Source organism: Stegastes partitus, unplaced genomic scaffold (genome assembly GCF_000690725.1).
Source record: "Stegastes partitus isolate 25-593 unplaced genomic scaffold, Stegastes_partitus-1.0.2 Scaffold6, whole genome shotgun sequence".
In the NCBI taxonomy this organism is placed as follows: domain Eukaryota; kingdom Metazoa; phylum Chordata; class Actinopteri; family Pomacentridae; genus Stegastes; species Stegastes partitus.
Genome location: NW_007577737.1, coordinates 1415920 through 1428902, shown reverse-complemented (window position 1 = coordinate 1428902; position 12983 = coordinate 1415920). Strand labels below are relative to the sequence as shown.

At 43.9% G+C, this 12983-nt stretch overlaps 1 protein-coding gene across 1 annotated transcript in view; it reads left to right on the top strand.

Moving 5' to 3' along the window:
• vars2 (valyl-tRNA synthetase 2, mitochondrial) overlaps nt 1–10925 on the top strand; it is an 18168-nt gene extending 7243 nt beyond the window's left edge. Inside the window, exons 14-29 of the mRNA XM_008281516.1 lie at nt 328–450; nt 594–670; nt 834–921; nt 1135–1228; nt 2567–2637; nt 2714–2839; nt 2946–3050; nt 4044–4112; nt 4202–4280; nt 4828–4958; nt 5573–5725; nt 6189–6407; nt 8235–8346; nt 8508–8710; nt 9329–9478; nt 10482–10925. Of these exons, the coding sequence (XP_008279738.1) occupies nt 328–450; nt 594–670; nt 834–921; nt 1135–1228; nt 2567–2637; nt 2714–2839; nt 2946–3050; nt 4044–4112; nt 4202–4280; nt 4828–4958; nt 5573–5725; nt 6189–6407; nt 8235–8346; nt 8508–8710; nt 9329–9478; nt 10482–10550 (1869 nt within the window). The 3' untranslated portion in view covers nt 10551–10925. The remainder of the gene's footprint in view (nt 1–327; nt 451–593; nt 671–833; nt 922–1134; nt 1229–2566; nt 2638–2713; nt 2840–2945; nt 3051–4043; nt 4113–4201; nt 4281–4827; nt 4959–5572; nt 5726–6188; nt 6408–8234; nt 8347–8507; nt 8711–9328; nt 9479–10481) is intronic.
• Nucleotides 10926–12983: the final 2058 nt, after the last annotated feature.

The window sequence follows — 12983 nt, the reverse complement described above, 5'->3', positions numbered from 1 at the left end:
CCCTGTGATAGACTGGTTACCTGTCCAGGTGAACCTGCCTTCACCCTGAGTCAGCTGGGATAGACTCCAGCCCCCCATGACCCTAGTGAGGATTAAGGTGTAGAGATGATGGATGGATGGATATTCTTTGGTGTCCTTGTTGCTACTGCTTTTCTTTAAGTCCAAGATTTTCAAAAAATATCTACTCCAGGATGGAGATTGCCGCTCCAGGAAAATTCGACTAAATTAGACTTTGCTTGCTTCTGACGATACGAGGAATCATTGTCTTTCTGGAGAGTTCAGTGATGACCAAGCTTCAGTTTAAGCACTGATGTTTGTGGTTATTAACTCCTCCCTGGTCTCTGTTCTCTCTTTTCTCTGTGTCTCAGCCGCTCAGGAGACATCATTGAACCTCTCCTAAAGAAGCAATGGTTTGTCCGCTGTGATGAAATGGCTAAAAAAGCCATACAGGTGAGGCTGTGAGACGTTGGTGTCAGCCACGATGCAGTCATTATTGTATTATCATCATGTAATCGTGGTAGTATCAGTATTCAAGTCATGTCATCGCTTCCTTAAAATCTCACATGTGAAGAAGTCTGGCTTTTTTCTTTCAGGCTGTCGAGGACGGACGGCTGGAGATCATTCCTCACTACTACACCAAGACGTGGAACAACTGGTTGTCAGATATCAGGTGGATGTCTTTAGAGTTTGACAAACTATCAGAACAGTGATGGGAGGAAGAATAATGGTAGTGTGTGCCATCGTTACTGGTGTGACGTGACACCACTAAAATGATGAATGAGCTCTTGTTTCAGTGTTTCGGTGCCAACAATGTGGCTCTGTTTGCTCCGCAGTGATTGGTGTGTGTCCAGACAGCTCTGGTGGGGTCATCAGATCCCTGCTTATCAAGTGGAGCTTCCTGATTCTACAGACAAACAAGAAGTTAGTCTGTTTATCTTTATATTCTTATGCTGTAGAATGTTAGGTTTGTGTGCTATCCTTGTGTTACGTTGGCAGGATTGTGTTTTTTCCTGATGCAATCCTTAGCAAAGAAAAACTGAAATGAAAATGAATGAGTTGATGCTTCCCATCGCAGCACAACAGCGGCGTCAGTCGGCTCCAGAGTGTAAGTTTCTGTGTTGTTGCCTGTGACAGGAGCAGTGGATTTGGGGACACAGCGAGGATGAGGCCCGGCAGAGAGCTGCTGTCAAATATGGAGTGAAGCCCGAAGCCATCACGCTGACTCAGGGTGATTAATGTCCGTCTTCAGCCTGAACCTGTTGCTGGTGTTTGATGGACGATTGTAGCCAGACACACCCAGTACTGATCTGATACAGGTGTTTAGGTATATCTTTACTGTTAGTGGCCAAAAAATGTGCTTATCGTACCATGTGCCGATAAAATATGTGCGTACATGACAACAAGAACAAATGTTGAGATCTGAGGTCATTTAGAAACAGCACTGCCACCACATACAGTCAGACAGAATTCAGACCCCATCACTTTTATTTACTGTGATTTATTTTGAAATGGGTAAAAGTGTTTTATTCCATTAATCCATCAAACGCAATAACCAGCAATAATTAACTGATTGAATACAGATGAGCAAAGTAAAAACCTGTTTATAGTTTGTGACAAAATGTGATAGATGGATAGATGGATAGATAGATAGATAGATAGATAGATGGATAGATGGATAGATGGATAGATGGATAGATGGATGGATAGATGGATAGATGGATAGATAGATAGATAGATAGATAGATAGAGAGATTAGCGATAGATAGAAACAGCAGCCCATAAAGTGTGCTGTTCAGTGTCTTATTTCAGAGTCTGCCCATCTGTTTTCTATACCTGCTGACACTGTCTGGGGGGGACGTAGGACATCCTGGAGTGGCTCAGGGTCTGAATCATTTGGATTTTGATATAGTTTGCAAAAAAAATCAGTTTCACTTTCTTGTTGTGTGTTTTTTTTTTTTTGCACATTGATTGCAAAAATTCTAATTTTTACAAATTTAAGATTAAATGTGCAACACAGTAACCTGCACCAAAACTGAAGGGGCCTGAAGTGCTTGAAGCGGAACAGATTTCTGACGTGACTCAGCGCGACGTAGAAGTCGATGACCGCCGATATAAGGCCAAAAGAACGGAATCACATTACCGTAAATCCCGGACTATAAGCCGCTACTTGTTTCACGCGTTTTGAACGCAGCAGCTTAAACAACGATGCGGCTAAGTTATGGATTTGTACCAATTTGCCTCGAGACCAAAGTGACACTGAGACCGACGACGACAGAGAGACTGAGGAAGTGATGAAGTGATTCTGAGGCTGAAGAAGACGACTATAGTGGTTTTAGTGCAGGAGGAAGATGAAGATAGCGATCAATGACTTTTCCTGGTAGGCTGCTGTAGTTTTTATTTCCTTGCCGTGTTACAGGCGCTGTTCAGAAAAAAAAAAAAGTTAGTGGGTGCGGCTTATATTCAGGTGCCTCAATAGTGCGGAAATTGCGATAAAATGTGATTTCTCTTTACATTATATGACAAAAGTGTGATTAAATATTTACGATAATTCTTCCCCCTGTACCAGACTCTGATGTCCTAGACACGTGGTTCTCCTCGGGGCTGTTTCCCTTCGCCATGCTTGGCTGGCCAGAGCAGGTACTTCCTCCAGCACATAGAAATCAAAAACCCCTCAGCAACCCTGTATTCCTCACCCAGTCCTCGCTTTCCACAGACCGCTGATGTTCAGCACTTCTATCCTAACTCTATCCTGGAGACAGGCAGCGACCTTATTTTCTTCTGGGTGGCCAGGATGGTGATGCTGGGGACAGAGCTGACCGGACAGCTGCCCTTCAAACAGGTACTTTCATCATAAGGAGGAACTCCTAAACAACAGATGGATGAATCACTGCATCAGCTGATCCTGTTCTTCTCTCTCCCATTTCTGTTCCTGTTGTGCCTCTTAGGTTCTGTTTCATTCTTTAGTCAGAGATAAATACGGCAGAAAAATGAGTAAATCTCTGGGAAACGTCATCGACCCGTTGGATGTTATACACGGAGTCTCTCTGGAGGTAGGTACCGCATGGGCTTGGTGCAGCAGGCATGGTGATGTCTGTCACACTGAACCAAAACGATGGATTTAAATGCTCGATCATAAAGACTCAAATCAATCAATAGAAACTTTAACTATGCAAGTGCACAAAAACCTAGCGTGATCTGCTCTGTGCTGGGAAGCAGTTCTAGTCTGGGGATGCTTTTATTATCGTCGTCGGTCCAAACACATTCAAAGATGGGAATTAGAGACTTGTCAATACTGATCGTTTTCAAGGTCAAATATGTTTTAGTTAAAAGATGTAGCATGGTTTCATTTCGAGGAGTCCACTTGATGTAAGAGATCTGCAAAGAGGTTAAAACACAACTTACGGGAGAGAGAAAAGACAAAGTGAATGGTGAGCAAACGGTCTGGGGACTGAATACTGTAGACAGGGCCGGGATGTTAAATGGACCTGTATATCTGATTTGTCGAAAACAGAAGAATGTTAAATAACCTGTGTTGTTCTTGAAGGTTTTGCTCGTATCACAGGAGTTATTGAGGTGTCCTTCCCATTAGTCGACCGATATCTGTAAAAAAGTAGCAGCCAGCAGAGAACTGCTTTTGTGAGAAACTGTGTTCTGGTTTTATTTTTCATGAAGCTGTAAAAATGCATTAATGTCTGAAGTTAAGGAGGCTCTGCTGTAGCTCACCTGGTTGAGCAGGTGTCCCATGTGTAGGGGCTATAGTCCCCAATGCGGAGGTCATGAGTAGGAATCCCACTCATGACCCTTCTCAGCAGGTTCTTCTCCCCACTTTCCTTTCTCTATCTTGACTGCACTATCAAATAAAGGCAAAAAGGCCAAAACAATAAATTAGGAAAAAAAAGAAATAGAAGTTAAGGAGAGTGAAGCCGGCACATGGGCTTTTTCTGCCTGAGAGGATTTTCTGTTACATGATCTCAGTCCAGCTGATAGAAGAACAGGAACCAGCTCTCTGTTATATGTTTCATTGTGAAACTCTTTCCTTGCAGAGACTTCAGGAGAAGGTGAAGGAGGGAAACCTTGAACCGAGGGAGCAGCTCGTTGCCATGGAAGCACAGGTCGGTTCCTTTCTCTCCTTCCTCTTTCTTTCTGAGCACACTCATCACTTCCTTCTTTATATCCGTCTGCTCCATCTGCTGCTCCGCAGACGAAAGACTTCCCCAACGGCATCCCTCAGTGCGGCACCGATGCTCTGAGGTTTGCTCTCTGCTCTCACAAGATGCAGGGTGAGTGACTCTCGTCTCTGTCTGCTGGACAATAACTGTCCATGGATCAGTTTTAGTTGAGATGGGTTCCGAGGGACTGTAGAAAGACGTTACTCACCTGTTTGGTACAACCACAGTGAGACATTTAGCCACAAGACAAGCGATGCAGGAGGGCGTTTGATTTAAAGTCCCTGCAAAGCGTCGATCTGGACTCGCCCCATCAGTGGAGGAATAAACATCTAATCACAGGCAGAGGTATTTTTACATCACTGTGGGCTGAGAACAAACAAAATGATCTACAGACTGTAACAGCAGCTCCACTGAAGGCACACACTGTTTAATTTTATCTCTTTTTTAAAGTTTGAAATAGATCAGATCTCACAGACACACAATATTCACTTTATTAGCTGGACTTTCCTGCACTGGCACCAGTGGTTCTGTAGGTTGTAGGTTAAAGGGTAAAACCACAATATGGCAGTAATCACTGGTGCTAGTAGTGCACAGCTAATCACTGTGTCTATAGACCCTCCTGCTGAGTGTTTACTTCGTCTTTCTGTCCCTTTATCAGGAGAGGACATCAGTCTGTCCGTCTCTCAGGTCCTGGGCTGCAGATTCTTCTGTAATAAAATGTGGCAGACCCTGAGATTCACACTGGGAGTGCTGGGCGACAATACAACACCAGTGGGAACGCTGGAAGAGGTACACCCAAGTCCCCTGTTTGGACTGCATGTTCATTTTTGTATATATTGTGATACTAATCGTGGAATGAGGCCAAACCTTTCTCTGATAAGCTGTATGGAACAGAGATTGGTATAGTTTTGACAAAGACACCTGGCTTCTGCTGTCCCTCTATCTATCTGAAGTTCTCTCAAACACTCAGTTATCACATTTCCTAAAATGTTGGATTTTTCATTTTAAAATACCACCCATAAGCACATGCTGTCACCACTTAGGCTGCAGCAATGATGGCGCTCTTTTATGGGGTTCTTATGAATTACAGAATCACCTTTTTGTGTGTTTTCATACTTTATCACAATTGCAGATTGTTATTTGATATGAAATAACAAAATCTGAGTGATCTACTCATGTTTTAAGTTCTGTAAAAATCAATCAAAACGAGTAAAAAGTGTGAGTGTATAAAATCAATATTTTGGTCCCAAACAAAGAACAACATGTCGATGAAGCTCCATTTCAGGATGTAGCTTCATTAAATATGATTTTTTTTTTTGTGCAGGAATTTGCCGTGTAGCTCGAGTGTTGAGTTCTGAGAGAGGTACTGAATGCACTGCATAAATGGTTCTTGCCTTTTGCAGTGTGTTCCTCTGAGCAGCATGGACCGGTGGATCTGCTCCAGACTCCACAGCACAGTTCTTCAGTGTGAGCAGGCTTTCGAAGCTTATGAGCTGCACACCGTCACAGCCGCCCTGTACTCCTTCTGGGTCCACAGCCTGTGTGACGTCTACCTGGTGAGGAGCAGCACTTTGGCACCGCATTGTGGATGCAATTTGAACTAAATTTTAAAATAATAATAATAACAATTAGTGATGCACGATATTAAAATTTCTGGCTGATACTGATATCCGATATAAAGGTTTCTGATATCGCCGATAATCACTGATGTCAATATTCGGTTTTTGTTCACACTGAAAAATGAGTAGAAGTATAGACTGCGAGAACATGAAAACTATTATATCAGCAATCTTAATGTCTGATATCAGTATCGGCCAAAAATCTTAATATCGAATATCAGTATCGGCCAAGAATCTTAATATCGTGCATCACTGTATATTTACCTGACTTATTGATGGAATCAGGAGGCTCTGTGTCCTGGATCGACAGAAGCAGATGTACCTGAATAAAACTCCGGTGTTTGCGGTGAGCTGATGGTTGGAGGTGTAACCGTCTGTAACCGGCTTTGTGTGTCTGTAGGAGTATTTAAAACCTGTGCTGGCGCAGCAGGACGCAGGGACGGCGGCCCAGACGGCCAGCGCTGTCCTCTACCACTGTGTGTCCACGTCTCTGGCTCTGCTCTCCCCCTTCATGCCTTTCATCACTGAGGAGCTGTGGCAGAGACTCCAACCTTTCAGAGCCGGAGCTGCTGCCCCGACCAGCCTGTGCTTACAGCCGTACCCTCGCTCCTCTCAGCTGGTAGGGCCACAACCACAACAACAGGAATATCTACATTGTGATTCCACCACAGTTTCACTGATGTTGCCTCATGTGTTGCCCATATTTGATACAGAGACCTCCAGAGGAAGAACATATTTCCTCACTTTTCTTTCTGTATGTAACCAAGTAGATGACTTTTGTTTTATTTGTGAAGGTGTCCAGAAATCTGCTGCCACACCAATACAATGGAGGTGGATGGCGTTTCATTGCCACACTGAAAAAGTAGTTGACAAATCCACCAGAAACAGTAAAACTCTGGACTTTACACAGACCCAGGGTTAGTTTGGGGACCAGATTCTGTTTTCTATGTTCTAGTTAAGTTAGTTTTAGCTGACATGTGTGGTCAACAAAAAGTTTTCTCTGGGTGGAGAAGTGGAGAGGCAGATGGAAGATCAAACCAGAGAGTCTGTCCAGGTCATGGTAACCCTAACAGCTTTAATACAGAAGACCAGTGGACTTCAAAGAGACTAGAAGTATCGGTACAGTTGTCCTCTAGTGAAGCTCTAATCTTCTATTTTATTCTACACGTTCCTCTTTATTTCCAAGAATTACATTAATGTAACTCAACTGCGACTACACGAGACAGGAGACGACAGCTTTGACCTGCAATGGTGCCATAAAAAGTCTTCATTTTATAGGGAGGTTTATGTTGGAGAGATGTGGTCTCCTTGCCGGTTCCTGTCAGAACTACTTTCTGCAGTGTTTTGGATCCACTGGAGATTTTGCGACATCCTGAAAACAGTTCCTACAATAGTCCAGCCTAAAAGTTCTTAGTGCACGGACATCTTTTTAGCACCGCTGTGTGACCGGATGTTCCTCATGCTGACAATGTGAAAGGAGGCCATCCTAGAGATGTGTTTAATGTGTGAGTTAAAGGACACATCCTGTTCAGAAATAACTCCAAGGCTCTCCTCAGTCGTACTGGAGGCCTCAGCAGTGCCATCCAGAGTGAGTGTGTGGTCAGAGGGGGTGTCTTTGAGGTGCTCAGGACTAAATGTCTAGAAGTCAGTCATCCAGCCTGTGTGTGACACAAATGAACTGTATCTATTATAACAGGAGCCTTCACCACCTTCTGTATGTGGTTTAGTAATGGCCATCTAAGTTGTACATTGTGTAGATTTTTTTATTCTTATTATTTAACCTTTATTTAACCTGGAAAAGGCTCATTGAGATTAAAAATCTCCTTTTCAAGAGTGTCCTGGCCGAGACAGGCAGCAGCACAACTGACAGACAAACAGCATCCATACAGACATCACACTCATAATACAGTGAGATTACATCTAGAAGAAAGAAACCAACACATCAGCAGAGATCAGAAACTAGCAAAAATAATTGTCTGTCAGAACATCTACAGCCTGATGTTTCTGCCTCCCAGTCATTTAAAAGCACTTTAAAGATGTTTAAAGAGAGCAGCTCTTGAGTTCCAGGTCTTTCTGTGAAGTGTTCCAGGTGGAGGAGCAGCCATTTAAAAGCTTTGTGTTCTGACCCTGGGAACAGACAGTAACAGCAGATCCTGGGACTGCAGACCGGAGCAGCTTCAGTACAAATAAAAACCTGTAAATAATGAGGAAGCGAGCCTAAAATACATTTATAAATTAAAGTATGTCAGTGTTTTTTTCCTGTGTAGATATGTTCAGAAGTCACTGACACTCGACAGTGAAGGCCACAGTCAGCTCAGTCACTTCTTCCTCTTCACTTTGCTGATTTGCTTGTTTTTACTGATAAATGTGTATTTTTTGGTGGGATTTTCCACTTTCCATGTGTTTCAGCTGACGTGTTGTTTTGTTAACCTCTCCATCCTGCCAGGCTCACTGGCATTTTCCTGAAGAGGAAAAAGATTTCCTGCTGGTCCAGAAAGTGATCCGAGTGGCCCGCTCGCTACGAGCCCAGTGTGGCCTGAACAAGGAAAAGCCCGTCAGTAAGTCAGCAGCTGGAAGCTCCTGTTTCCCCACTGAGCACTCAACAACTGCTAGAATCCAGTTATATGTGGGCGCAAACTAAACTGATGACAAATTCCTAAAAACATCAAACACCTAAAATAATAGAAGGTGTTCACATAGCTTGTATGTTGTGTTCCAGTGTGGGCCGTGTGTTCTCCCCGCCAGGCCCAGGCCCTCCTCCACTTTGGCTCCGCTGTTTGGACTTTAAGCCAGATCTCCAGCCTCCAGATCTACTGTCCTGATGGAGCAGACGATCTCCTCTCTGCCCACTCCACTCCTCCACCTAGAGGAAGCCTCGCCGGGGTGGTGGACCACACCTGTCAGCTACACCTTCATGTCCAAGTACGTATCGGCTTCCCTCAGCTCCTGCACCATCCATACTCAGCTCTTTCACTTTCTCCTTTCCCTTCAGCGTGTTAATATCGCTGCTGTTTCTGCATTTAACTGATCCACAAACTCACTGATGTAGGAGTCCAGAGCACAGTGAGTTGTTCTGCCTGAAATGCTTCATGTGAAATCCAGGTTTTTCTTTCATTACTTACAGTATATAAAAAAAGTAAGTGTTTAAAATCCTTTTTTCACAAATGACCTGTCAGCGATTGTGTTATTGTTTAAGGTTAAGTTCCAGAAGTGATAAGAAGCATTTTTCAGTATCATCTGACACGTTACAGGCAAAATTATTGATCAAAGACATTTTGAAACTGCAAAAATCAGACAAGTAGCAGCTGTGATCATTCTGTTCTTCGGCCTTAAGCTAGATTCCAAGTTCTTGTTATCTCTGTTTATCCACCTCCTAAAACAAACAGACTCATGATGCAGAACACAGGCTGGAAGCTGTAGCCTCATTGTCTACAGCCACATGTGTACAGCTCAGTGTGCTGCTGTGTTCAAGTGCTTTAGGTTCTGTGGTGACAGTAAGATTGCTGCTCATGTGACACGTTGTGGGATTTCTCCTCACAGACTGAAACGAACGTCGATCAGCAGATCCTGCAGCTGTCTCAGCAGAAAGCCAAGCTGGTTCCAAAACTGGAGAAAATTCTTTGCAAAGTTCAGTCTTCAGACTACACGACCAAGGTTCCTGCTCATGTCAGGCAGACGATGGACAGCACGGTGAGCACTGGGCAGGGAGGTGCAGAGGAGGGTTTTCTTTATCTTATTGGTTGTTATTGATCTAAACCTGTGGAAATGGGTAGTTTCTGTATGAGGTTTGTGTTTACACTGCAAGAAAAACTGAATGACTCAGAGTGTAGTTAACCTCCTCACCAGCCACTTCCCACTTTCATCCAAACCGATTCTTCTTTTTTGCAGGAAGACATTTATAGTTTTGCACTGTTGTTCTGTCAGTCTGTCACCACTTTGGTTCAAACTAAGATATGAATCTTTATAAGTATCGGATGCATTGTCATGAAGTTTGTCGCAGGCATTTGAGGATGAAACTCAGTGATTTCAGTAATGAAAATCTTTACTTATTCAGTTAAATATCGCTGTTTATACTGGATTGATTGGCACGTGATGTCATTCTCCTGCTGCTCAGACGAGATAGCGTCAGTGATCCTTTGACTTTTCCTCTAGTCAGACTACAGGGTTGCTGTTGGTAGGTTGTGACCAGAGGTCAGCCACTACATTTTTTTCCAGGGTCAATGCTGATTATTAGTAATCAAGGAGACTGCAAACCAATATTTGGAACTGATGTACAGCGCTTAACAACTTTATTAGACCACCACCCACTGTCAGGTTTATGCCACAGCTGCCCTAAACTACCAGCATCATTCAGTCTGTTTCTGTAATGGTTAATACACCAGTATGTAGACGCTCTTTAACCAGAATGATATTTTTAATAATTGATTTAATAACTGATTTAGGGCAGCTGTGGCATAAACCTGACATCGGGTGGTGGTCTACTAAATGTGTTAAACGCTGTACATCTATGAAAGAACCACATGCATGTGTTTCAGTGATTCTATCATAGAAAACCCAGAGCAGCCGTCGGCATCAAGGCAGCCTCGATACACGTGGTCTTTACAAGTGTATGTAAACTTCTGTTCATCACTGTACTTACTGTATTTATTTATGTTAATAGTTTAATATTTGTCGCTCTGCCGTGTGTCATCAGGTGTCAGCTCTGCAGCAGAAACTGCAGACCATCGAGGACCAGCTGAAGGAGCTGCAAGAGATGCAATGAGCAGAACAACTGCATCAACGTGCATTATAGAAATGGCGTGGACTGCTGGACATCACAACTGATGAACTTACTATTTATTATGCTGCTATTTAAAGATCTCTACCCTGCTGGCATGAAACACTGCAAAGCATCAATCGGTTGTTGCAGGATCTCACTGCATATCCACCAGGTCAGCTGAAGACAGAGTCAGGACGAGCTGCAGCTATCCAGCGACAGTTTGTGAATGTTTTATGGACGTTTTCAGTTTATTCAGCGTCATTAGTCGCTGGTAAAGTATTTGTTTCCTGTCCTGGCCTTTTAAGAGTTGGCTTTCCTTTCATCGATCCTACGTATTGATCATTCTTTTCAAAATAAATGTGTATTTCCTAAACTTGACCAAATGTTTTAAGAGGCTTGCTGGGGATGTCATAAAAGTAGGAATCATATTAGGCTGACTTTCCTGTGAACACAAATTCAGTTGTGGAAAACTTCAGGATGCACAGGTGTGTCCTCGCTGTATCGTCCAAGCCGTTTCTGAATCCATGACATACACCTGGAATGTACAAATGTACTATGTTGGGGGAAGGACTCACAGATGTGTGTATGTTATTTATATCACACATTCCCCTTGTCTCATTAACTAATTGCACGTTCTCGATTTCTTTCCTGGACTCCTCTCCTTGCTTTTGGGTGCTTCCCAGCAGAGATGGTGGGGAGGAGGAGGAAGAGGTGAGAGATGATTCGAGGCGGCAGGTGTTCAACCAAAGGAGACATCCTCGCAAAATCAATTAATTATAAATTGTGGCACAGCTGCATCACCTGTCCACCGTTTTATTATAACCTACCACTTTATGATCTCTGTCAGATGAGCAGAATGGTGGTAATGACAACACACAGAAGTCACAACATGGCTGAACATGAAGAGAATCTACAGATTTTACACATATTTTTTTCTATTTAGCACACAGGAAGAGTGACATGAATATATATATATGTGTGTATATATGTATACACAGACAACACTGCAGAGATGACACTTTGCTGCCATGTACAGTAGTCAGGGTGCAGCTTGTTTAACTGTAAATCCACTGTCCCCTCATTATAACTCAATAAACAGCCATTAATGTCTAAACCTCTGGCAGAAAAAGTGAGAATAGTTGGGCCAGCTAGCCATTTTCCTTCCCTGGTGTCATGTGACTTGTTGGTGTCACCAGGGCTCAGGTGTGAATGGGGAGCAGGTGTGTTACATTTGGTGTCATGGCTCTAACACTCTCGCATACTGCTCACTGGAAGTTTAACATGGAGCCTCATGGCAAAGAACTCTGAGGATCTGGAAAACAGAATTGTTGCTCTACATAAAGATGGCTGAGGCTGTGAGAAGACTGTTACCCCCTGAAACTGAGCAGCAGCACGGTGGTCAAGGTTCCACTCAGAACAGGCCTCGCCATAGTCCACCAAAGAGGTTGAGTGCATGTGCTCAGCGTCATATCTAGAGGTTGTCTTTGGAAAGTAGACATATGAGTGCTGCCAGCCTGCTGCAGAGACTGAAGGGGTGGGGGGTCAGCTTGTCAGTGCTCAGACCAGACACTGCATCAAACTGGTCTGCATGGCCGTCATCCCAGAAGGAAGCCTCTTCTAACGATGATGCACAAGAAAACCCACAAACAGTCTGCTGAAGACAAGCAGACTGAGGACATGGATTACAGGAACCATGTCTTGTGGTCTGATGAGAACAAGATAAACTTATCTGGTCCAGATGGTGTTGAGTGTGTGGCGGAAACCAGGTGAAGAGCACAAAGGCAAAAATGTCTTGCCTCCAGTCCAACATGGTGGTGGAAGTGTCATGGTCTGGGGCTGCATGAGTGCTGCTGGCTCAGGGAGCTTCAGGTCACTGAGGGAACCATGAATGCCAACATGAACTGTGACATCCTGAAGCAGAGCAGGATCCCCTCCCTTCGGAAACTGGGCCGCAGGGCAGTAGTCCAACATGTCAACGACCCCAAACACACCTCCAAGACAACCACTGCCTGCTGAAGAAGTTGAGGGTGAACGTGATGGACTGGCCGAGCATGTCTCCAGACTTAAACCCTGTTGAACATCTGTGGGACATCCTCAAACGGAAGGTGGAGGAGGTCTCTGACATCCACCAGCTCCGTGATGTCATCATGGAGGAGTGGAGGAGGATTCCAGTGGGAACCTGTGACACTCTGGTGAGCTCCATGGCCCAGAGGGTTAAGGCAGTGCTGGAGAAAAATGGTGGCCACACTGTAGGCATAGTTTGGACACACTCACTTTTGTTGCCCACGGTTTAGACATTAATGGCTGTGTACTGAGTGTACATACACTACCGGTCAAAAGTTTTAGAACACCCTAATTTTTCCAGTTATTTATTGCAATTCAAGTTGTGCAATCCAATGAATAGCTTGAAATGGTACAAAGGTAAGTACTGAACAG